This window comes from Anomaloglossus baeobatrachus, chromosome 5, assembly GCF_048569485.1.
Source record: "Anomaloglossus baeobatrachus isolate aAnoBae1 chromosome 5, aAnoBae1.hap1, whole genome shotgun sequence".
NCBI lineage: Eukaryota > Metazoa > Chordata > Amphibia > Anura > Aromobatidae > Anomaloglossus > Anomaloglossus baeobatrachus.
This window is the reverse complement of record NC_134357.1, coordinates 234,582,903-234,609,578: the sequence shown is the minus strand read 5'-3', so window position 1 is coordinate 234,609,578 and position 26,676 is coordinate 234,582,903. Positions and strand designations below refer to the sequence as shown.

The 26,676-nt window shown below is 44.9% G+C and overlaps 1 protein-coding gene across 4 annotated transcripts in view; it reads left to right on the top strand.

The window, feature by feature from the left end:
• The window catches only part of LOC142311083 (uncharacterized), a 61,491-nt gene extending 35,989 nt beyond the window's left edge, over positions 1-25,502 (top strand). For 2 of the 4 annotated variants that reach the window (XM_075349156.1, XM_075349155.1), the window contains exons 8-13: positions 80-198; positions 2,332-2,514; positions 4,442-4,517; positions 4,613-4,710; positions 5,373-5,481; positions 20,500-25,502. In XM_075349156.1, coding sequence (XP_075205271.1) covers positions 80-198; positions 2,332-2,514; positions 4,442-4,517; positions 4,613-4,710; positions 5,373-5,481; positions 20,500-21,434 — 1,520 coding nt within the window. In that variant the 3' untranslated portion in view covers positions 21,435-25,502. The remainder of the gene's footprint in view (positions 1-79; positions 199-2,331; positions 2,515-4,441; positions 4,518-4,612; positions 4,711-5,372; positions 5,482-20,499) is intronic. The other 2 variants (XM_075349158.1, XM_075349157.1) reach the window with 2 other exon arrangements.
• Positions 25,503-26,676: the final 1,174 nt, after the last annotated feature.

Here is a 26,676-nt window from a genome sequence, read left to right as displayed (position 1 = left end):
TTTCATACTTCTTGTCACACTGTCTTGTAGGATTCACCATTTGTTCTGCAGAGTTTTGTAACGTTGTTTCTCATTTTAGTTTTCAGAACGACTAGAAGCCATCACGGACAGAATTCCTGTGTGGATCTTTCTGCAGCTGAAATGGCTGAGAAGTTACTGGACCTCACAATGGAGATCATCAATTTCCTTACCGGAGAGGTAAGGGATGCTGGAGAGTCTGTCATTATTTCTGGATTTATAAATCAGACATCACAGATAAAGGATTCAAAAAATACAGAAAATATCAAACTATAGTTTTATAGCGTATAAGGTTGAAGGCAGACTTAAGTCCTTCGAGTTCAACCCATGACCTATCTTAACATGTTGAACTATGCTTAAATATCACTGGAAAATAGAGTACCGCAAAAAGATTTACGCTGCTGGTACGGCATTAGGCATCTCCACCGTGGCAGTGGGACCAGCACAGTCTTCACTTCTGCGGCTGGCATCCTGTGTGGATCTGTCATATACTGGGCCCTCCAATGTTGTTAGGCGCCCAGGATGCAGGGTCAAGGGTGTTGTTCGCAGAAGTGAATGTCTGGTCAAACCACTTAATTTTAAAAGTCCACATATCTACCTGTGTGCAAAAGTGTGTCAAACAAATCTGACACATTTATAGATCTGCAACACTAACTAATAGAAAAAACATTAAGACCACAGAGCTCTATAAGTTGGTCAGAGACAAGTTAAGTTGGACAGATAAGTTGGACAAATGTTAGAAAAGCAAAAAATTCCAACTTAGAACTTTCTACTGGGCTCCATTAAAGAAGCACTCCCATTAAAATTTGTATGGGCTAAACCTGTGTGAATATAGTGAAGTGTTGGTGCATTAATGTATTCATCAATCGCTATCTTCTCCGGTTTCCAGCGCCTTTCTGGTCCACTTCTGGGTCTTATGACGACTATTCCAACTTGTCAGCTCACACTGGGGTTTGCATGAACTGGAAGCCGGCGGTACAGGGTTAGCCTATGGTCTCATGACCTGTCTACTTGCGTTGTAAACCCCAGTGTGAGCCTGGAAGTTAGAACTTGAGTTACATGACTTAAAAGAATCGAAACCGCGCTGGAAACAGTGATTGGGTATATTAATGCACCTACACTACATACACACAGATTTAGCCCAAAGGAATGTTAATGGGAGTCCTTCTTTAATTTATTCCCTTTTAACAAAATGGAAGCAATATAGCACACCTACAAACTTGACCAGAAAGAATGTAGAGCAGAATTCACAGACTGGTTAAGGAAGTCACTGGTCAGAGAATCACAAAGCCACCAACTAACACTGACGAATCTCCAAAGATCGAAAGCGGCATTGATGTATTTGTCATGAAACAGGGTTAAATTTTCCCCCTTCCTAAATTACATGTGAGGGGGGAAATTAACGGGGAAAAACGGTCCATTTGTTCACCCGAGGGTGCATCGAAGCTTCTTGATTTACATGTGAAATGTGACACATTTTCTCAGCCACCAAAATGCATAGTTCTGTATGATTTGTTATAGGGGCTAAGTCCTCTATGTAACAGCCTAAGTGTCTTAATATGTGTTTTGAGGGTAAGACTAAGGCCAGGTTTGCAAGGCTCAGATTTGTCATGCAGATTCCATACTGCAAGTCTGTAACAATTTACAGTGCATTACAAGTAAAAGGGTTCTGCAAAATCAGTCGTACGTTGCGGAAAGAAATCTGCATGAAAATAAAAGCATGATGCAAATTTCATTCTATTCTATGCTTAGTAAAGTGAGTGGGGTGAAATCTGCAAGCAAATCCGCAATGAAATCTACAAGTTACAAATGAGGATTCTGTCTATGGATTTGTTACAGATTTTTCACAATGTTTGAAAACAGCCTTATGCTATGTGCGCACGTTGCGTAAATACATGCAGTTACGCTGCGCTTTGTAGCGCAGCGTAACTGCATGCGTCCTGCCTCCCCTGCACAGTCTATGGAGATTGTGCAGGGGCCGTGCGCACGTGGCGTTTTAGAGTGCAGCGCTTCGGCTACTGCCGAAGCGCTGCGTTCTAAGAAGTGACATGTCACTTCTTCCGTGCGCTTTGCCGGCAGCTCCTGCTCTATGGCAGGAGCTGCAGGCAGAGCGCATGGAATCGGCTTCACTACGGACATTTCTGCAGCGATTTAAAGCGCACATGTGCTCTTCAGATCGCTGCAGAAATTTCTGCAGTGAACTGTACGCAACGTGCGCACATAGCCTTAAGCTCCTTTTGCGTGAACAGGCAGTTAGGGGCAAGAAGGATTTCTACTTCTGGAGGATGACTTCTGTTTGTGTCCAATGTACAGGACTGTATAATCATGAAGAAAACCGGTCAGAGCGACTCTCTCAGGAAACATGGATCTGGAGGGTGGAGCAAGACACAGAACCGTATAACCCTGCGTCTTCCTCATGCGCTAATGCACGAGAGGAACAATGATGACAAAATCTTAGCGCTTACATACAAGATCATTCATCTTTTGACCGGAGAGGTGAGAGCTGCTGGGACGGGATACAGTACCACAAGGGAGGTGCCTGTATAATCATTTTATCGTTGTCAGGTTTCTATAAAGTTTCTTCAGAAAATGGCCTATTCTATTTAAATCTGGTGTTTAGGGTAAATGTATTAAAAAATGTTTTGATTTGTATTGTTCAATTTTCCTTTTCTGTATACATAAAATAAAAAAAAATCTGAAGTCTTTCAGTTTTCACACTGATCACCAGCCTTATACCAGACACACATTTCCTACTCAGTGTAGTGGTCTTTGCTGTAATCTTAGGGGTACTTTGTACACTACGACATCGCAAGCCGATGGTAGCGATGCCGAGCGCGATAGTCCCTGCCCCCGTTGCACATGCAATATCTTGATATCTTCACATGCACTTACCTGCCCTGTGACGTCGCTCTGGCCGGCGAACCGCCTCCTTCCTAAGGGGGCAGGTTCGTGCGACGTCACACGGCATGCGGCCAATAGAAGCAGAGGGGCGGAGATGGGCGGGACGTAAACATCCCGCCCACCTCCTTCCTTCCTCATTGCAGCCGGGACGCAGGTAAGGAGATGTTCCTCGCTCCTGCGGCTTCATACACAGCGATGTGTGCTGCTGCAGGAACGAGGAACAACATTGCACCTGTCGCTCCAGCGACATTATGGAAATGCCCGACACTACACCGATCATACAATTTCAACACTTTTGCGCTCGTTAATCGTAGTAAAAAGGATTCACAGACTCCGATGTCGACAACGACGCCGGATGTGCGTCACTTTCGATTTGACCCCACCGACATCGCAGCTACGATGTCGTAGTGTGCAAAGTACCCCTAAGTCTCATCACAGACCCGATTACAGTAAAAGGTAAGAATACTTGTTAGAACGTTAGTAATGTGGGAGCCATTGTATTCCTGTTTTTCTCTGCGGCCACTAATAAAGAACAAGTTCATGTAGAGTTGAGCGTAAAAAAAAATTCAGCCAAAATTTGAATTCGCCTGTTTGCGCACATTTTTCTGAGAAATGAAATTTGCAGATAAATTAATCTCTGTGTCCCTTATTATATTCTGATGTGTCTCCAGACACCAGAGCCTAATTATATTTTTGTGGAAAAAATCCTTATGTTCTCATCACCTCTCTGGCCCCTCCACTCCTTATTGTGAACTGTTTGGTCCAGCCGCATCTTCTGACCCCTTCCGTTAAGCTCTGAAATTGAGAGGCTTCCAGCCTTGATGAAGCCCAGGAGGATTCTGCTTAAGCGTGCAAAAGGACACAACTACAGCACGAGATGCGGTTATAAGAAGATGCCGCCAGGAATAGGCGGTGAGTGTAAGGATTTTTTTTATTTTTTTTTTATCCTTTTGAAAGCTCTTTACAGTTCATGAATGGTGGCCAGCAGCAGCCGTCTTACTGTATCCATGTGGAAGCGAATGGAAACATTTTAGCAAATGAGGATTTTTTTTTTTAAATTGAAGTAGAATTCAATTCCGTTCAAAAATATTAACTCATTATTGAGTACAAGTCTTATATTACTCCTAGTGACCAGTGTGAAAATTGTAAGTCCTGATAAAAACAATAGGTAATTTTCTATTGATAGTCCCTTTAAGTGGCGCGTACAATTTAGGTAGTGATGGGCTTATGATTTCCCCTTCACACCCTACAAATGAATGCTAAGCTTTCATGTATTTATGGGCAGAGCGCAGTGGGCCATTAGCAGACATCCCTGGTAGCAGCCGATCTAGCTGGAGAGCAAAAGTAGCGGACGCTTCATTTTAAAACTTCCCAATGCTTTTCTACCTTAACATCATCTGTTAGAAAAGAGTCTGGAAGCCCCAGAGACATCAGAGCATCGGCCAATTCCAACAGATAGATGAGTTCAGCTGACTGTACTGTGTATGTTGTCTTTTAGGATGTCACTGTCTTGTTTTCTTAGGAATGGAATTATTTAGAAGACAAGACTCAAGACAAGGACACCATGACTGAGACACTGCAGTCTGTGAAATCACAGGGTAAGAGGAGACGAGCATTTACAAGGGTCTCCTAGGCACCCTACAGACCATAAATGTGCTCATACTGTGTGTCTACCTGTGTGCGTTTCCTATAGATCGTCCCAGGACCAGGAATACACTAGAGAGATGTTCCAGTCCTGTAGGTTCCAAGAGTTTAAAAGAGAAAAATAAGGACAACTCTGAGGTACATCAGGTTAGTAGTGCTGAGGCGAAATATCGAAATATTAAAACACCACTACAGCGTGTTTTTTTTTCTTTAACCTCAGTAGTGGTGCTTTAAATGTTAGGCCCCGCCCCCGTCTTATACTCTCCATTTGGCATTTTCATACGTTACTGACACCGCTCCATTTCCGAGCTGCACTAAGTAACAGGTGCTAAACTCATCTCTATGAGAGCCAGAACAAACCAGATCGAGGCTCCCATAGAGATGCATTGAAGAGTGACCTCCAGCACGCTCCATGAAACATTAGCGTTTTTGGCTAGTCACAGGCACTCAGTGAATCACTATGGGAGCCAGAACATGAGCAGATCAAGGCTCCCATAGAGATGCATTGAAGAATGATCTCCGGCACGCTCCTTGAAACGTTGAGGCTGCTGGCTAGTCACTTTTCAGTGCAGAACGACCAAAGCGCTGCTGGAAAAGGATGAAGGTGGCGGAAGGTGAGTGTAAGTCAGGGCTCAGGGGACATACATTTAAAGCCCCACTACAGCAGTGCAATAATAAAAAATGCTGTAGTGGTGCTTTACAAGCAAATATGAACAACATGATCTTCAAATATCTGTGGAGATCTTCAGTTCTAATATTGTTTTTCGAAAAAAGTGTCAAGTGTGACAATATTACTTATTGGTATTCAGGATGAAAACCTGTACAATATTAAAGTGGAAGTTGTAGATGAAAACGAGGCGTATACAAGAGATGACTACATGTCTACAAATGTGGAGAGTCCTACAAATGGAAGTCCAGGTGAGTAACACACTCCACCGCATGATTGTAGAGTTTCTACATCAACTGCTTTATCACATAGTGGTCTACGTCGTCCTGCATAGTTCACGTTTCTCGTTCCATGTTAACAGTGGACATACAAACACTTCATCTTTATTTAAATGGTGTATAAAGGTAAAAGTGATGTGATTCCAACTTAGTGAAATTTAGATTGTAGAGTTGGCCATTAAAGCCTCTTCTATTCCATCTTTTCTAGCCTTTTCTTTTTGAATTGATTAGCATGTTTAGGGTCACATGTTTTAGACCTTACACTTGTGCTCAAAAGTTTACATACCCCGGCAGATTTTTTGCTTTCTTGGCCTTTTTTCAGGGAATAGAAATGATAACACAAACATTTTTTCCACTCATGGTTAGTGGTTGGGTGAAGCTATTTACTGTCAAGCTACTGTGTTTTCTCTTTTTAAATCGTAATGACAACCAAAAACATCCAACATACAATGGCGATTTTGGCCTGATAACATGCACAGAAGTTAGCACAAATGTGTTTGAATGACTATTAAAGGTTGTCACTTGTGACCTGTTTGCTTGTAATCAGTGTGTGTATAAAAGCTGAGTGAGTTTCTGAGATACAGACAGACTCTTGCTTCTTTCATCCAACCACTGACGTTTCTGGATTGTGAGTCATGGGGAAAGCAAAAGAATTGTCAACGGATCTACGGGAAAAGATAGTTCAACTGTATAAAAAAAGGAAAGGGATACAAAAAGATATCCAATGATTTGATAATGCCAGTCAGCAGTGCTCAAACTGTGATTAACAAATGGAAAATCGGGGGCTCTGTGAAAACCCCGATCAGGTAGACCAACAAATATTTCGGCTATAACTGCTAGGAAAATTATTTGAGATGCAAAGAAAAACCCACAAATTACATCAGCTGAAATACAGGACTCTGAAATCTAGCAGTGTGGCTGTTTCAAGATGAACAATATGGAGGCACTTAAAGAAAAATGAGCTGCATGGTCGAGTCACCAGAAGAAAGCTATTACTGTAAAAATGCCACAAAGTATCTCGCCTACAATACACCAAACAGCACAGAGACAAGCCTCCAAACTTCTGGAACAAGGTCATTTGGAGTGATGAGACCAAAATCAAACTTTTTTAGCCACAACCATAAACGTTACATTTAGAGAGGTGTCAACAAAGCCTATGATGAAAGGAACACCATTCCTACTGTAAAGCATAGAGGTGGATCGCTGATGATGTGTGAGCTACAAAGGCACAGGAAACTTGGTCAAAGTTGAAGGAAAGATGAATGCAGCACGTTATCAGCAAATATTGGAGGCAAATTTGCACTCATCAGCCTGCTAGCTGCGCATGGGACGCACTTGGACATGTTGGAACATGACAATGATCAAAAATGCAAGGCCAAGTCGCGCTGTCATTGGCTACAGCAGACCAAAGTGAACGTTTTGGAGTGGCCAAAAGCGCCGTTCATGCAAGAAAACCCAGACATTTACAGGAACTGGAGGCTTTTTGCCAAGAATAGGCAGCTTTATCATCCACAACTACCACAAAAGACTTCAGAAGCTGTTATTGATGTTAGGGGGGGAGGGGGGCGCAAGACACTGTATTACTGTAGAACTGGGGTATGTGAACTTTTGCTCAGGGTATTTGGATGTTTTTGTTGTCATTATGATTTTAAAAAGAGAAAATACAGTAGTTTGACAATAAATGGCTTCACCCAACCACTAACCATGAGTGAGAAAAAAAGTTTTTGTGTTATCATTCATATTCTCTGAAAAAAGGCCAAGAAAGCAAAAAATCTGCCAGGGTATGTAAACTTATGAGTGAGCACAACTGTATATTGACAAATCAGCCAAAGACCAAGCTGAAGATGTACAGAGTACATTGGTCCTTATTAGTGATGGGCGGATTCACAGATACCCAGGATAAGCGTGTCCAACTGGATTCTAAACAAAAAAAAATAGACCAAAACCCCGCTTCGGGCCCAGAGTTGATCCCGGATATCTGGCTGCATGCCGGTCCCAATATAAGTCTGTTGGGACCAGAATCTGGCACTTTAAAATGTTAGAGATAGGGGGATTGGAGCAAGCGTGTTATACTTACCGAGTCTAACGCGCAGCTGTAATACTACTTCAGGGGCCGCTCATTGAACTCCTACATATTCACTGCTTCCTCCGCCCACTGGCAATCCCCGCATCTCTGGTTGCAGTCAGACGCCCTATGTGACAGCGTGTCTGACTGCAACTAATCAGAGGCGCTGTTTGCACATCTATTGGAGTAAAAATAAATTAAAAAAAAATTGCCTTACTGTCCCCTCATATTATGATACACAACACAAATAAAGCATACAGCTACAGGCTGCAGCCCCCAGCCATGTGCGTTATCTTGGCTGTGTATCAAAATATAGGACCGCATGTGGCTTTTTTAAATTTAAATAAATACCGTATTTTTCGGATTATAAGACGCACTTTTCCTCCCAAATCTTTGGGAGGAAAATGAGGGGTGCGTCTTAAAATCCGAATGTAGGTCACCGGAGGATTGTGCAGAGGGGTCAAAGGAGGCAGAGGAGGTGCTACGAGCAATGCACTGTGCTGCCAGCGCTGCTGGTCTGTGCGACGCTGTTCTGTGCATCGGGCGGCGCTGCTCTGTTTTGTGTGGGGCCGCTCCGTCTTGCTCGGTGCTCGGCTGCTTTGTTCTGCTCGGCTCCTCTGTTCTGCTCGGCTCCTCTGTTCTGCTCGGCTCCTCTGTTCTGCTCGGCTCCTCTGTTCTGCTCGGCTCCTCCGTTCTGCTTGGCGCTTGACTGCTCTGTTCTGCTCGGCGCTCGACTGCTCTGTTCTGCTCGGCGCTCGACTGCTCTGTTCTGCTCGGCGCTCGACTGCTCTGTTCTGCTCGGCGCTCGACTGCTCTGTCACCGCCGTGCCCGCACAGAGAGGAGCGGCGTCACTGCCGTGCCATCACAGAGCGGAGCGGCTTCACCGCCGTGCCCGCACAGAGCGGAGCGGCGTCATCGCCGTGCCCCGCACAGAGCAGCACCTGCAGTGAGTATCTGGGCCCCCCTCCATACTACTTGCAGTACTCCATTACCACCCCTGTCTCCTGTGACCCCCGCTCCGCTGATGCCCCCTCTCCCTGGTAAGACACCACCAGATTATAAAACGGACCCCATATATTTTTTTTTTCCCTCTAATTTTGGGGTGAGTCTTAATTCGGTGCGTCTTATAAAACGAAAAATTTGGTAATTTAAAAAAACTGGTGTGCGTTCTTCCCCAATTTTTGATACCCAGCTATGATACAGCGGCGGGCTGGTATTCTCAAACTGGGGAGACCCATGGTTACTGGGCTCCTTAGCCTAAAAATAGCAGCCTGCAGCTGCCCAGGATTACATCCATTAAATGTGACAGTCTCGGAACTTTACCCAGCTCATTCTGATTGCCATGGTGCGGTGGCAGTCTGGTTTTTAAGGGGTTAATAACAGTTCACAGCTACCTATAAACCTTAGATTAGTAATGGGAGGTGTCTGAGACCCTCCCCATTACTAATCTATAAGTAAAAATAAATAAACACAAAAAACGAAAAAATCCTTTATTTGAAATAAAATACAAAAAACACCCTTTTCACCCCTTTATTGAGCCCAAAACACCTAGATCCGATGTAATCCACATGAGGTCCCATGACGATTTCAGCTCTGCTGCTACATCTGATGTGCCAGAACATGACCGCTCACTGTGAGCTTCAGGCTGAGAATGAGCCGCAGCAGTGAGCGGTGACATCACTCAAGTTATTTGCGGTCACAGGTGGAGGACCATGGGAACTTCCAGCTGTGACCGCAAATAACCTGAGTGACGTCACTGCTTGTCACAGTATAACGTCAGCTGCTTGCCTCTGATTGGCCGGCACCTGCTATTCGTATCGTGCAGAAAGCTCCTCTGTGCTGCACCGCCAGTGCCAGCCACCTACATAGTGCTGTGATCATCATAGGGACTGCGGGCTGCAACAAGCAGCGTCGGGCTACATGCGGCCCACAGGCCATGTGTTTAGACCCCTGACCTAGACTGTCCATTCCTCTCTTACTGAGAAATCAGCATTTGAATTGATATGTGCTGAAGATCTATTTGCAGATCTAAAGACCCTGTCCCTTTCTCTATTCCCCACCTTGTGCTGCCTCCCGTTTGACTGACAAGGCTGTAAACTGTGACTTCAGGAATAGTCAAGTTAAGCAGAAGGAGCCTGTGCTGCGTGGGGAATAGAACATATCCATTCAAATGCGGATTGCTCAGTAATAGAGGAACAGGATGACCATGTAAAGATGTGGCTGGACTTGTCTTTGAAAGAGCTAAATGCAGATATAAGAAGTTTGCGAGGTGAAATCCTCCTGCTGACGAATTCCATTTAAATCTTTTTCCATACCCTGAGTGAAGGGCACAACGATTGCGGTCGCAGAGGTCCACGACCGGGGGTGGAGGTGGCCTGCCTACCCCAGTGCCTACTTTGGTTGAATGTCCATCTGTAGGTTAGGTTCTCTGCATTGCAAAACACAATGCCCGCCAAACAAAGGCCAGCAGCTGATGTCAGCGTGCCTGTGACTTGGGGGTGTAAGGCAGTAATGTTATGCGTTGCAATAGCAGGCACGCCATTGTCAGCTGCCGGCCACTGCGCGCCACTACAGAGGAGGACACCACGTGATGTAGGTGCTTGGGGGAAGGTGTGTAGAATGTTTGTTTTTGATGTTTTATTTTACTCTAGAGACAGAAGGGGGACTATATAAACCAGGAAGGGGCTCAGGATGGTGGACATACTTTATATACTAGGATGGTACTAGGATTTGGGACATGGAGGACATATACGTATATATACCAGGATGGAGGACATAATTACCAGAAAGGGACCCAGGATGGGGGACATTAGTACAGGATAGGGGACATTACTACCTAATGAAGGGGGGCGAGAGTTGGGGCAACTCCTTTGTCTTTATAGGGTTTAGAATGCTACAATGGCCCATACGTCTAACCAGCATATGTCTTGGTGTTTAAAAAAATAAATAAAGACTTGTCAAATTTTTTGTGTAAAACTATTGCAAAGTTAATCTGTTTTTGTTTAGGTCCATCACATTTTTCTGTATATACCTTTTTGAATGAAGATATATCATCGAAATGCCCATATTTCCTTCCTGTCTCACAATATGATAGTACAGTACAACAAGCTGGTCATTCCTTCTTACCGTCATACTACATTGTCAGCAATACACAGAAACAAAGCCATCATGGAGTGCTAATGGCTTTCTATTGCAGTAGTCTCCCTAAGAAAGGCGTATGTGACCCGCCCCAGGGCCGTGGGGTACTCTGTTCCGGGTGATGGTTAATGGGATTATGTCACGGGGACCTGTGCCCGGTTCCGTGGCCCTGGTGGTCGCTGAAAGTCAATAAATAATAAAAATAAAAAAAATAAAATAAAAAATAATAATGAAAAATAAATAAATGTATTTCGTGACGCCACCTACGGTTCCAGTATGGTTACTGGGGCTGCAGGTCAGACCTCTGGGGTGATGGTTAGGCAGCCAGTTCTTTACGCTTCCCATAGGTGAAGCGGGGTCCCCAGGGCAGTTTTTGTAGTACACAGATATGGCGGTTTTTCTTCACAGCCTTTTCAACTGTCACTTTAGTGCAGCAGCCTATGGCTTTTCAGATGAAAGAAATAAAGCGCGTCACACCAATTCATTAACTCTGACCAGGTTTTACTTGCAGGTGTTATTAAAAATGGGTTCAGTTTCTGATGTTACAGTTTTTGGGTAATCTAGGAACAGTTCAGGATCTCTGCACCAGGTCAGTTGTGTGGCCTCCCTGCTGCGCTATGTTTCTCCTTGGTACTAGGCTGCCTGTAGCTATACCTTGTCCCTCTCTCACTGTCTTTACCTGTATGACAAGCGGCGGGAGCTTCTCTAAGGGGCACTGCTGTACTCACTGCGGTCCCTAAGCTCTGTGTAGCGGCTTTGCCTTCAGGTGCTGCTGCGGCCAGGAGATCTGCAGTCTCCCTGGCCCCCGGTCTTTATTGCTGGGCAGATTAGATCCCTCACAATCTCGGATGCCGGTGTCCGATAATCAGCGCTGTTCCTTGGGGATGAACCGGTCTGGCTCCACCTCCCCGGTCACTCCTCTTTTGCCTCACTCTTGATCCCTCAGGCGGTCACACAGTTACTTGTGCAGGCTAAGCACTGTCCTCTCCATTTTGATGTCTTCCCTCACTCTCTGCTCACACAGTCTCCTTTTTTCCAACTGTCAACTGTCTCTCTGACTCCGCCTCCAAACCTGGCTTTAAAGGGGACCTCACCTGGACTCGACTTGTAGAGCTCCCCCTCCAGGCTTGGAGTGGAAATGTTGTATGTGGGATTACCTGATGTGGAGATCCTTCCCTGCCCAGGTACAGGTATATTTGTGGCAACTGAACCCTGGGGTGCCACATTCCGCCTTAGTTAAATTCAGTACTCCTGGACTGGAAACACAAACTTATAAAACATTAGCAACAATAAAGAGTAGTACAAAGTCTTAAAAAAAAAAAAATTACAAAAACCAATAAAACAGAAAAATGCAGTCCTTCCGCTGCAAAATGTGAGTATGGTATATATAAGAAAGTTTTTGACCACTACCAGTTCTGTGGTCCATTGGTCCATAAAAGTTCAAGAAGATGCAAAAGTTCATGCAAAAAGTCCTGCAGGCTCAACACGCTTGACGGTTACGGATTTACTTAGTTGCAATAAACAAATAAAATATTTTTACATTTTACTAACTACTACACTTTCTATTTAATATTCTTCTATATAACGGGACGGGGGATGACCAAAGTTGCTACGGCTAGACCTACGTAATGCCTGTGTCACAACTGGTCGGTGGAGTGTACTGGTACCTAGTGCTGGTGCTATGCGTGCACTATCTACTAGTCTGCATGAGGATCTATGCAATATTGGTATGCGTGAATGTTGTCTTAGTCTTACCATAGGACTGGCAGGATCCCCAATAGCAGGGTTCTCTGGTTCTACTGCGACAGGTAGTTCTTCTGAAACGTTGACCGATTCTTCCAGTCTTTCTGGGACTTCTACTGGTTGAGCGCCAGTCAATAATGGTATAATTATGGCTCCATTGTACTGAGGCCAACTTCCAGGAAAATCACCAAGTGCTGTTCTTATCATCTTCTCTTTCTTTTCCTCTGTAGGTTGAGGTATACAGGGGATTACTTCTTTTTGCTTCAACTGTTCAGGACATTTTTTAAGGTGGTCTCTAGAAACTGCCGCTGACGTTTTTCCCTTATCCTTGCTGATTAAGCAGATTTTCTTGTTGTCAAATTTAGAGGGCAATACTGTGTATGGTTCTGCTTCCCACTGGTCATCGAGCTTATGGGTCTTTCTTTTTCTTTTTAGAACCATCTCTCCAGGTATTAAAGGAGCAGCTGGTGCATTTTTGTTATAATCTTTCTTTTGCCTTTCTCTAATTTGGTCTAGGCTTCTTTCTACGCTCTCCTGTACCTTTTTGTACTGTTCTTGGCGCTTAGTGTCCCAATCAGCTTCAGGTGAACTGGTTTCAGGAACAACAATTCCCATTTCTAAGTCAACTGGTAACTTCCCGGGTCTTGCTCTCATCAAGTATGCTGGCGTGCAATTGGTGGAACTCACAGGGATGTTGTTGTACATGTCCACTAAATCAGGCAACTTCTCTGGCCACATGCTTCTTTCTTCCAAGGGCAAGGTTTTTAACAGGTCTATAACAACCTGGTTCATTTTCTCACACATGCCGTTTGTCTGTGGGTGATTCGGTGTGCTTCGGATTTTCTTACATCCATACAGGTTGCAAAACTCCTGGAACACTTCAGCTTCGAACGGAGAACCTTGATCCGTCAACACCTGTTCCGGGTAGCCATGTGGTCTGCAGAAGTAGGCTTGAAAGGTTCTCGCTGCGGTTCTTGCTGTTAAGTCCTTTACAGGTACTACCACCAGAAACCGGGAATAGTGGTCCACCATAGTGAGGGCATACGTATAACCGGATCTACTGGGTTTGAATTTCACATGGTCCAAGGCTACAAGTTCCAGAGGCTGCTTGGTGACAATTGGTTGTAGTGGAGCTCTTTGACTGTCACGATCCTTTCTTCTCAGGTTGCATGGGCCACAGTTTCGGCACCAGTTCTCAATGGTAGTTCTCATGCCAACCCAATAGAATCTGTTGCGTAACAGTACCTCAAGCTTCTTCCACCTGAAATGTCCTGCTCCGTCATGGTACGCCTCCAGCACCATCTGAACATCTCTCTTCGGTACCACTATTTGCCACACCCTCTCATAGGTTCGGGGGTTGATGTAATGTCTGCATAGCCTACCCCTGTAGATGAACAATCTGCTCTTTTCCTTCCACAGGTGCTGCGCTTCCGGTGGGGCATCTGGGCTAAGCCTTGAGTCTGGTTGGATTATTAGCTCTTTAACTAGGCGAACAGCCGGATCGCTGTCTTGCGTTTCCTCCCACCCGTGGTAAGGTAACGGGTTCAGCGTGGCCTCTTGGCGTTTGCCTTTAACACCTTGGTTACACTGGGATGCACTGTTGCGGTGAAAAGTAGGCAGCTCTATCTCTTCTAGCTCATCCGAGTCTTCTCCTGCATCTGGTAAATGGGGCATTCTCGACAATGCATCAGTGTTAGCATTTTTGCGGCCTGCCCGATATTTTATGGTGAAGTCATAGTTTGACAACCGGGCCATCCATCGCTGCTCTAGTGCACCTAGCTTTGCGGAGTCCAAGTGAGTAAGCGGATTGTTATCCGTAAATATGGTAAACTTCGCAGATGCCAGGTAGTGCTTGAATCGTTCAGTGACGGCCCAGACTAAGGCCAGGAATTCCAGCTTGAACGAACTGTTGTTTTCTGGGTTTCTCTTAGTAGGACGGAGCTTCCTGCTTGCAAAGGCAATTACACGTTCTTTGCCATTCTGCACCTGCGACAGCACAGCTCCCAATCCCACATTACTGGCATCTGTGTACAGCACGAATGGCAGATTATAATCAGGGTAGGCCAGGATTTCCTCACCGGTCAGGGCCCACTTCATGTGCTTAAAGGAGTCTTCTTCTTTCTCACCCCATTCAAACGGAGGGCCGGAAGTCTTGCCCTTTTTGGTCTGGCCTACCAGGAGATCTTGCAAAGTCGCCGCTATTTTCGTGAAGTCCTTTATGAACCTCCTGTAGTATCCTACCAGCCCCAAGAACTGACGCACCTCTTTGAAGGTTGTTGGCTTTGGCCAGTCTCTGATAGCAGTGACCTTTTCAGGGTCTGGTGCCACACCATCCGCACTGACCACATGCCCAAGATACTGAACCTTCGGCTTCAGCAAATGGCATTTTGAAGGCTTTAGTTTCATACCAAACTTTGACAATGCTTCAAACACCTCGACCAGGTGCTCCAGATGTTCCTCATACGTCTTGGAATACACGATGACGTCATCAAGATATATCAGTACAGTCTCGAAGTTTCGGTGCCCCAGACAACACTCCATCAGCCTTTGGAACGTGCCGGCTGCATTGCAGAGTCCAAACGGCATGCTGTTGAACTCACACAGAGCCATCGGCGTTGTGAATGCGGTCTTCTCTCGATCTTCTTCTGCCATGGAAACCTGCCAATACCCACTGGTAAGATCTAAGGTGGAAAAGAAATTAGCAGCTTTCAGTGCAGCAAGTGATTCCTCAATGCGGGGCAACGTGTAAGCATCCTTGTGTGTTATGCGGTTTATCTGCCTATAGTCAACGCACATCCTCATTGTGCCATCTTTCTTTCTTACCAGGACAAGTGGGGCTGACCAGGGGCTACAACTATCTCTAATAACCCCAGCTTCCTTAATTTCCCGTAATATATCTTTAGCACACTGATAGTGAGCTGGTGGTATAGGCCTGTATCTCTCTTTTATAGGTGAATGGTCTCCCGTGGGTATGCGATGGTGTACCCCTTTTATCCACCCAAAGTCTAATGGATGCTTACTAAAGACCCGTTCATATTCCTTCACCACCCGATAAACTCCGTGCCTTTGGTAAGAAGGGGTGGAATCAGTGGCGACATGCAGCTTCTGACACCAGTCCTCCAGCTGTCCCTTGGAGCTGTTGTCCTCCGCCTGGTCGGACGGGGTCAAGGGTTCCACTGCCTGAATTGAGTTGTTGTTGACAGTGAACAACTTGGCAACAGTAGCATATCTGGGTAGCTTGACCTCTTCCTCTCCACAGTTTAAAACTCGTACAGGTACCCTCCCTTTGCGTACATCAACTATCCCCCTGGCTGTCAGGACTGTGGGCCTACTATCTGAGTACATGGGCTCTACCATTGACTGGTAATTCTGCCCTCTGAGGCCTATAGCTCCCCGACACCAAATCATCACTTCACTTCTTGGGGGTAACACAATGGGGAATGGGTCGCTTACCCGTACACTGCCGATTTCTCCACCAGACAACTCTACCTGTTGTCTCTGCAGAAGGGCTTTGATTTCTTTCTGTAGGACCCTCTGCTGCCCGATGCTGGCAGTTGCTGCAACCTGCTGGAGCAAGAAAAGAACTTCTCCTAGACAATTTTCAACAACATTAGTACCTAATATCATTGTTGGATTTCTTTCACGACAATCAGTATCCACCACAATAAGTCCTTGGCCCTTTAGCTCCTCCCTCCCCACCTTTATCGTCACCTCCTTGTACCCTACTTGTGATACCGGCTGTCCATTAGCAGCATATATAGTAAGGTCTGGGTCTGGGCGAGTGAGGTCAGAATCGGCCCAAAATCTTTTGTAAAGGATATGTGGGATCGTCGTCCCCTGTGACCCAGTGTCCAATAGAGCAAGTATGGGAATGCCATCTAGCACGATAGATAGGAATGGTCGTCCTCCCACATATCTATCGCGCCAGTTCGATGGCCCTGGTTGTTTTATTCCTGGTGGCCGGCCCGCTGCCCCAGGAGTCGCTGGTTTAAAGGACATGACCTGGCAAAGGGGCCCGCCTCGTTACAACGGCGGCAGATTGGCTGTCGTGACGAGTCGTAGCGGTCGTTGGGTCTTCCTCTGGGCGGCGGGTTCCTCCTTCCTCGCATCCACGGTACGTCCTCAGGGCTGTTAGCCAACTGGATCCTCTCCGACGACTGTGGTTTCTGCTGGAGTTGCATGGCCTTTAGGAGCATGGCCACTTCTTTTGTCAGCTGCTGTAGCTGGGAACGCAAGTCATCAGAGGCACCAGGTATTACAGTTTGTCCATTGATTTCTGCAGCAGTTAAGGAAAGGGGCGCCACCTCTGAGGGAGAGGTGATGGCTTGCCGCGGCTCAGGTGCGGGGTCTGTAGTCACAGGGACTGGCAGTGCTCTAATGGCCCTGTTCTGCAGAGTTACAAAGTCTAGACTCGGATGCTCCATGACCCATAGACGCAGCTGTGTTTGATGAATTGGTGAATGTAGGACCTCAAGAAACTGTTCAATTAACATTTTATCTTCCTCTCGTGCACTTTCAGGGTCTACCTGCTTTACAGCCTGCAGCGCCTCCTGAAGGTTCAATGCATAATCCCGTATGCTATCCTGCGGTCTTTGTTTGCAGTTGTAAAACCTCATTCTTAGCTCAGCTACAGTACGAGTTTCAAAAGCAGCTTTTAAATTAGCAAATATCTGGGTTATTGTCCTTTTATCTGTATTCAGCCAGGATTTAACCTCTCGCTCTGCTGCACCGTCAGTTGCCCCAGCAAAACAGACACTTTTTGCTTGTCAGTCATAGAGTATATATCCAGGAAATTGCACATCTTTTCTCTAAATTCAGCTAGGGTATTGGGCTTCCCAGCATATTGCGGTAACCATGCCGCCCCTGGGACATACGGCAGAGCAAGCGGCATGATCGGGGCTACAGCTTCAGGTGCTGCAGCTGCTCCAGCGGCATCAGCATCGCCTTGCATCTCCATCCTCACTGTGGCGCAGTTAGTTTTTCAAATGCTCAAAATGACGGCAAAGTTCAGTTATTATTAAACAGTTTTCAAGGCACACGTTACCCAGGGTTACTGGGCCTTGTCCAGATCCTGTTCGTGACGCCAAAAGCTGACCCGCCCCAGGGCCGTGGGGTACTCGGTTCCGGGTGTTGGTTAATGGGATTATGTCACGGGGGCCTGTGCCCGGTTCCGTGGCCCTGGTGGTCGCTGAAAGTCAATAAATAATAAAAATAAAAAAAAATAATAAAGAAAAATAAATAAATAAAAGTATTTCGTGACGCCACCTACGGTTCCAGTATGGTTACTGGGGCTGCAGGTCAGACCTCTGGGGTGATGGTTAGGCAGCCAGTTCTTTACGCTTCCCATAGGTGAAGCGGGGTCCCCAGGGCAGTTTTTGTAGTACACAGATATGGCGGTTTTTCTTCACAGCCTTTTCAACTGTCACTTTAGTGCAGCAGCCTATGGCTTCTCAGATGAAAGAAATAAAGTGCGTCACACCAATTCATTAACTCTGACCAGGTTTTACTTGCAGGTATTATTAAAAATGGGTTCAGTTTCTGATGTTACAGTTTTTGGGTAATCTGGGAACAGTTCAGGATCTCTGCACCAGGTCAGTTGTGTGGCCTCCCTACTGCGCTATGTTTCTCCTTGGTACTAGGCTGCCTGTAGCTATACCTTGTCCCTCTCTCACTGTCTTCACCTGTATGACAGGCGGCGGGAGCTTCTCTAAGGGGCACTGCTGTACTCACTGCGGTCCCTAAGCTCTGTGTAGCGGCTTTGCCTTCAGGTGCTCCTGCGGCCAGGAGATCTGCAGTCTCCCTGGCCCCCGGTCTTTATTGCTGGGCAGATTAGATCCCTCACAATCTCAGATGCCGGTGTCCGATAATCAGCGCTGTTCCTTGGGGATGAACCGGACTGGCTCCACCTCCCCGGTCACTCCTCTTTTGCCTCACTCTTGATCCCTCAGGCGGTCACACAGTTACTTGTGCAGGCTAAGCACTGTCCTCTCCATTTTGATGTCTTCCCTCACTCTCTGCTCGCACAGTCTCCTTTTTTCCAACTGTCAACTGTCTCTCTGACTCCGCCTCCAAACCTGGCTTTAAAGGGGACCTCACCTGGACTCGACTTGTAGAGCTCCCCCTCCAGGCTTGGAGTGGAAATGTTGTATGTGGGATTACCTGATGTGGAGATCCTTCCCTGCCCAGGTACAGGTATATTGGTGGCAACTGAACGCTGGGGTGCCACATATGAGGATGCTACTATCCGTAATAGACTGCAATTTTACGGTGACTTGTTTTAGAGGGAATCTATCACCAGGTTTTTGCCACATAATCTGAGAACAGCATAATATAGAGTCAGATCCTGATTCCAGCGATATGTCACTTACTGAGCTACTTAGTGTAGTTTTCATAAAATCACTGATTAATCAGCAGGAGATTATCATTAGAGGACTACTTGGCCTGGTGCTACCTGGTTAACTATATTCATTAGTTCTGTGTAATCCCACCCCCACTACTGAATAGCCGCTTACTGTGTACACTGTACATAGGCAGAAAGCTGCCAATCAGTAGTGGTGGCGGGGTTATAGATTTCAACATTTAAGTAACTGCTAGATCTGCAGCAGAGACAAGAGGCCCAGTAAAGACAAGAGACCCATATACCAGGAATGTATCACTTACTGAACTGCTTGCTGTCGCTTTTTATAAAATCACTGTTTTATCAGTAGGAGGCAATTGCTAGAGGACTAGTTAACTGTTGCCATCTAATCCTCCATATTCATCAGCTGCTGCCTTACCACTAATTGGCAGCTTCTGTGTGCATAGTGTACGCAGTTACCAATCAGTGGTGTGGGCGGAATTATCCAAAGCTCAGCATTAAGAGAACTTATAAATCTGCAGCAGATAAGGCCTCTTAAACGCATCCGTGTTTCCTGTATGTGTGATGTCCACTTTCACATGTACCAGACACATGAACGTAGACCCATTAAAATCATAGGGTTTGCGCACACATCCGTGTTTTCACATGGATCTTGTGTCTTTGGGATCACATGCGTGTCTATGTGCTCCACACACGGCGACAAGTCTGTTTTCTGCCAGCAGCACAGATGTCACATGGATCACTCACTGATGTGATCCCTGTGACATGTAAAGGATAAAACACGTCACTTACAAATAAATAATTTTTATACTTAAAATGTCTTCTGCGCTGCTGTCTCTGCCTCTGCTGTTACTTCTGGGCCTACTCATTATGCTCATTGCATATTCACTGCACTCACTGCGTACCCGGAAGTAACAGCAGCGTGATAGACAGCAGCGCCGGGGTCAGATAAGTATATCAGCTCATGCTGTCCGTGTGCTATCTGGATGTCGTACGGATAGCACAGGGACAGCACACATGGACACAAATACACACATACGCACCTTCACCATGGACCGTGAAAAACGTTTGTGTTTTGCACAGATGTGTGTAGGAGGCCTAAAGCTGTGTTTTATCAAAACTACAACAAACAGCAATGTAAGTGATACATTATTGGAATCATGGTCCTTGCCCCTCCAACATGCTGCTCTCATATAGGAAAAACCCTATAACTTGAGATAAGCAAACCCATGAAAGTTAGGTTCGGCTGGTTTTGATAAAGTTCAGTTTGGAACCTGGACTTCACCTGGACCCCAATGGAAGTCACTTAATGGGCATCTCGGTTCTCCGCCTACATGCAGCCAGCCATAAACACTTGTGGGGGTGGGTGAGTGAGGGTCTTTTTTGTGCATACTACATCTGATTGCACTGTTGTTACCCTCAGTGCGAGCCATTCAAACACTGCAAGTGGCTTGCACTGGGCTGAGGACCGAGCGTACCTGAGCACAGCAATGCTTACGCGAGTGGTCAGCATACATAAAGCACCCAAACTCTTTTTTTGATAGTCTGTGTTCTGTATGAATAACTAACCTTGGATTTGCTCATCTATATCTATAATGCATTGGAATACTGAACAGTTTGTTTATTACGGAATAAATTTCAGTCATTATTACGAGTCTAATTATTTTGATATATTTTTTCCCTCAGCAGATGCACAGAGCAGCGTGAACACCTCAGAAGAACATATTTCTTTAACTACTGAGTGTAAAATAGAAAATTATGAAATTACACAAGTTTCAGTGGGAGAAGATACCGTTACTCCACTCACAGCACAGGATGCACATCTATCACCCTTTCTCTATAAATGGGAGCCACATTTATCGAACTCTACCATCTCGGGTAGTACAGGTCGTGGCAGAACAAAACCCTTGTCTATTCATCAGAGAGTGCTAAATGGTGAGAAGCCATTTTCATGTTCTTACTGTGGAAAATGCTTTTCTTATAAATCAGATCTTATTCGCCATGAGAGAATCCACACAGGGGAGAAGCCATTCACATGTTCTGAGTGTGGAAGAAGCTTTACCTATAAATCAGTTCTCATTCAGCATCAGAGGATTCACAATGGTGAGAAACCATTTTCCTGTACAGATTGTGGGAAAAGTTTTGCACAGAGATCCGTACTTTTTAAGCATCAGCGAATTCACACAGGTGAAAAGCCATATGGATGTCCTGAGTGTGGTAAATGTTTTAATCAAAAATCGTCTCTCGGTGAGCATCTTCTGATTCACTCTAGTGACAAACCGTACACCTGCAACGAATGCGGAAAATCCTTTACCCAGAAATCACATCTTGCCCAACATCAAAAGATTCACACAGGAGAGAAGCCGTTTTTGTGTCCCGAGTGTGGTAAATGTTTTCGATTTCAATCAGATCTTATTCGTCATAAAAAAATTCATACAGGGGAGAAGCCGTACCCCTGTACAGAGTGTGGAAGATCTTTCACATATAAATCTGTTCTTATACAACATCAGAGGATCCACAATGGTGAGAGGCCTTTTCCTTGTCCTGACTGTGAAAAACGTTTTACCCAAAAATCAATTCTTGACAAACATCGCAAAGTTCATGCTGCCTCAGTAAGCTAGTAAAAAAAAAATGTATTTTATGCAACTAAAGCATTATTTGTGAAGGAGACTTGCATCGTAAATGGCTGCGAAGCCTTTTCAACATGCTATTGTACAATTTTTCCTTTTTAAAGGCCTTGCTTCTCTAGCCCCATCTTGAGAGCATGGGTTTATTTACAGCTACAGTGTTGCATCACAATATCACAATACTGAACCAATAGTAGTATTTAATGCTGGGTTCTTGAGACATTTGACTGTCTTTAGCTGTCAGGCAGTGCTTAAAATGGAAATATCTGCCAGGATAACAAATGCTTGCCTAAAAGACTGGTCATAAACATTCTGTATCGTGGCCATAAATCTTGGGATTGACTTCTTCATGATAGATTTGTTTTAAACACAGGACTTTGTATTTATATGTATATACACGGTAGATGTCTGCTGCTTGATTCTTCCACGATTCAAAAATTGTCTATGGCTTCCACCAAGTTTTTAATACAGTAGAATAGGACTAGTAGAAGAGATCAGAATTGTTTGTTTCTAAATCTGTATTTTGAATTTGCATCTGTCAAAATGCAGACAACTCCTGACAGGGTGTTACTATATCAATCAATGCATATTCTTACACCTGTCCCAATTATGCTTGGTGTTTGCCACATTACACGAGCACGCTACTTTGTTTAATAACTATACAATTGGCAAGGTAAGGTAAATTAACATATATTAACTGGCTAGGCTCTCTGTGGTCATGCTGTGTGACTGCAGGCAGCAAATTAGGAGCAATTGCACACTTTCACAATTCAGCAGTCACATAAAGTCTTTTCTTCTTTTGGGACTGGATAACCCCTTTAAGGTACTGATTTTGAGTGATCCCTACACGTAGTAATATCTTGTTTTAAAGAGGGAGGTTTCCTACTCATCAGATTAAGAAAGCTAAGCAGTAGCTTATATTGGGTGTGCAGTTTTTATAGTCACGAAAGAGCACTAAAGCAGGTTGTCCAGATGAATAATATTGATGTACAAAAATTATTTCAAGAAAACCAGCCACTCCCTACATGCTTTAATCAGAGTGCATGGCCATGAATAGCTTGATAGCAGTTTTAAAAAGGAAATTGTCATGTGTTATCCAAGATAAAAATGTTTTTGAATCTTAGTTCAAATTCAAACTCGTGCTATAAAAAAAGAGCAAAAAAGAATAAGCAATGCATTTCGAATGCAGTGTGCGTTTTTAGTCCTGGTGTTGCCATAATGGTCATACATATAGGTATGTCTGTCCATAGAAAGCACAACCTGAAACATGAATCAGAATTAGTTAAAATAGATGTAATGGGCGTGGGTAAATTTGATATATACACATAAATGTTTGTGACTGCTTATAGATTGGGACAAAGAGAAAGGGCAAACAGAATAAGAATAATCATTGTTCTAAATTACTGTCTTAATTTGTATTATAGCGATATGCAGCACTTTGATAAGTGTAAATTCACACATTTGATTGAATTTTTTTTTTACACTAAATATTTTTATTGGGTTTAATGAGAAGTGAACAAAGCATTGCTTATAACACATATAAGATGTAGTCAAACAAAGTGAAGGTTGATCCAAACATGTGGATCAAGCATGTAGCACTGTAGTGTAAGAGTACTTTTATCAGGATAAGAATGGTCAAATAAGAAAACATAACTGATAATCCAGTTAAAACAAAACAATTCAGGTTATAACGTATCATGGTATATCAACTCAAAACAGTATTACGGAAACTATTTTAATTATAAAGATTGAGTGAAGATTAGAAAGAGAGAAGAAGGAAGAGAAAGAAAGGTATGGGAAAGAGAGGAGGGTATGAGAGGAGTAGGGGGGGGGAGACATGGATAGATAGGTAGGAGTAGGTTGAGTGTCCAGAGAGTTCTGGCGTCAGTTGATTGAATTTTTTATTATCATGTTATATATGTCATTAGTTTGCAATGATGATGTCGTATATACACTATTCACAAAGTTAGGAATATTTGGCTTTCAGGTGAAATTTATGTAAATCCTAAAAAAAATGATGTTTTATCATGAAAGTAGGCCATTTATGTATGGTGATTTGCTCATCTCAAACAATTTATTGAAGCAGCCAACAACAGTTGGGGTATATCCATCCAAAATATCAATGTGTCAATAAGGCCTAAGCCACACGGCATGAAAATCGGACCGAGTGGAATGCGATAAAACATCGCATTCCACTCGGACCAATATTATTATTATGTGTCAGCACCCATGAGCGATTATTTTCTCGGCCCCAATCGGACCGAGAAAACAATCGCAGCATGCTGCGACTGTAATGCAAGACTCTCTCTCGCACCCATTCAAGTCTATGGGGCGAGAGAAAGATTGCACTGCACTCGCAGTACACCGGTTTACCCGCAAGTGCAGGGCGAGAATCGCAATAGCCGGCTACAGAGGAGAGAGGGAGATAAAGCCCTCCCTCTCCTCTGTGCCGGCCCACTCCTCCTCAGTGCCGGCCCGCCCCCCGCAGCTGGGGTTCGCTTGCATGATCGGACCTCAGTTGCAGTGACACTCGCATGACACACGGCTCCTGCTGTGCTGCCAGCGTGAGCTTAGTGTCATGCGAGGATCGCATTAGTCCTCGTGTGGCACAGGCCTTACTTGTCATGTGGCCTTGAGCATCAATTACAGCTTCACAACGACATCTTGTGCTGTTCACAAGTTGAGTTATTGTCTGCCAAGGTGTGGCATCCCACTCTTTCTGAAGGGTGGCTCCTCAGGTCATTGAGGTTTTGGTGTACAAAGTTACAAGCCTCTACACGGCGACTTGGCTGATCCCATACTTTTTCTATAGGATACAGGTCTGGAGAAAGTGCAAGCCACTCCATATGAGGAACTTCAGTCTCCAATAGCCGTTCCCTAATGATGCAACCTTAGTGAGCTGCACCATTGTTGTCCATGTAGATGAAATTAGGCTTGTGTTGTTCATGCAGACCCTCAATGACTGAATTAATGTTGTTATTCAAGTAGTAGAGGCTTGTCACTGTACCATTCAAAAAGTGTAGGGCAGTTCTCTATTGACTAGACATATCTGCCCACACTGTAAGACCACCACCACCGAAGGCTCATCTGGTGACAACAGTGTTTAATGCATAACACTCTCCTTGACATCTCCAACATCATTGGCAGCATCATTTCTGCTCAGCGTTAATTGACTTTAACCAGTGAACAGCACTGAAGCCCACGTCCAGTAAGACTATGACGCCTGTGCCTAGTGGTGTGGTCAAGTACCCTTGCAGCTCGTCTAGCAGACAGACCATGCTGATGTAAACGTTTTTGCATTGTCTGATGTGACACTTAGATGCCTCTCACCTCCTTTAAATGTGCCTGGCATTCATCATCCACTTCCAAAGGACATTGTTCACAATTAAGTGGTCATCAGTGTGCGATGTGGTCAAGGTCGTCCACTTTTATGGCTTTCTGTGACTTTGTCTCCCTGTATCTCTGTTGCCACCTGCTGATGACACTCTGTGACATTCTAAACTCAGTGGCCGCTTCCATCTGAGAACATCCTGCTTATTGCCTAGCAATAGTGAGATTCAGTTGATCAATTGTTAGGGGTCATCTTGGTCTCATGATGTCAAAATGTGAACAGCATGATGAGGAGGACGACTGTTTAAATACCAGTTTTAATTGAACCCTGAAATGTATTGGTCAATTGATTGATCAAACACATGTGAAATTTCCCATTAAGCTCCTTGTTAGAGAACAGCAAGTTGTGCAAACATTGAACAGCTGGACACATGCATTCAAAGGTTTAGAGAAGATCACATTAAGTTCACCAGAAAAGGATACAGTGCATTTTAGGATCATCCTGAAATGTCACCCAAAAGCCAAATATCCCTAACTTGTGAGTAGTGTATATTGTAAAATATATTCTGTTCTGGGGGTTTTTTTGTCCTCCCTTCCTCCGATTTCCAGTCTATAATCAGTCTGACATTTATTTTGATATATCAAAAAGACTAATTAAATCAGCTACTGGTAAAGTACTGTAATGGAGGTAGTAAGACGATTACAGCAAAAATAATTAGGTACCATATAAAGCGTAACTTTTAATAACTAATCCTTAAAAGGAAGCAAGGAACACCTTCTGTTAAAATCTTTTTACTCACTGTTAAGGATGCTTCTATATCACTGCTCAACCTAACTATATTATTTAAGGGGCTAGTACACCTTGCAACAGTGGCATATAACAAAGGTAATCAATCAGAAGCCCAGGTTAGAGTCAAATCATTTAGACAGATTGATTCAATAGATTTGTATATAAGGACTGTAAGGGGTGCTTCACACACAGCGAGCTCACTGCCGAGATCGCTGCTGAGTCACGCTTTTTGTGACGCAGCAGTGACCTCATTAGCGATCTCGCTGTGTGTGACACTGAGCAGCGATCTGGCCCCTGCTGCGAGATCGCTGCTCGTTACACACAGCCCTGGTTCGTTTTCTTCAAAGCCGCTCTCCTGCTGTGACACACAGATCGCTGTGTGTGACAGCGAGAGAGCGACAAATGAAGCGAGCAGAGAGCAGGAGCCGGCGTCTGACAGCTGAGGTAAGCTGTATCCAAGATAAACATCGGGTAACCAAGGTGGTTACCCGATATTTACCTTAGTTACCAGGCTCTGCAGCTCTCACGCTGCCTGTGCTGCCGGCTCCGGCTCTCTGCACATGTAGCTGCTGTACACATCGGGTTAATTAACCCGATGTGTACAGCAGCTAGGAGAGCAAGGAGCCAGCGCTAAGCAGTGTGCGCGGCTCCGGCTCTCTGCACATGTAGCTGCATTACACATCGGGTTAATTAACCCGATGTGTACTGTAGCTAGGAGAGCAAGGAGCCAGCGCTCAGTGTGCGCGGCTCCCTGCTCCCTGCTCACACTGGTAACTAATGTAAACATCGGGTAACCATACCCGATGTTTACCTTAGTTACCAGTCTCCGCAGCTTCCAGACGGCGGCTCCGTGCAAGCGCAGCGTCGCTTGCACGTCGCTGCTGGCTGGGGGCTGGTCACTGGTCGCTGGTGAGATCTGCCTGTTTGACAGCTCACCAGCGACCATGTAGCGATGCAGCAGCGATCCTGACCAGGTCAGATCGCTGGTCGGATCGCTGCTGCATCGCTAAGTGTGAAGGTACCCTAAAAATACTGATCTATTGCACAACAGATTATAATCAGAGATCACAATTACAGCCTTAAAGATAAATATGGAACCGTCTCGCCCATTCTAGT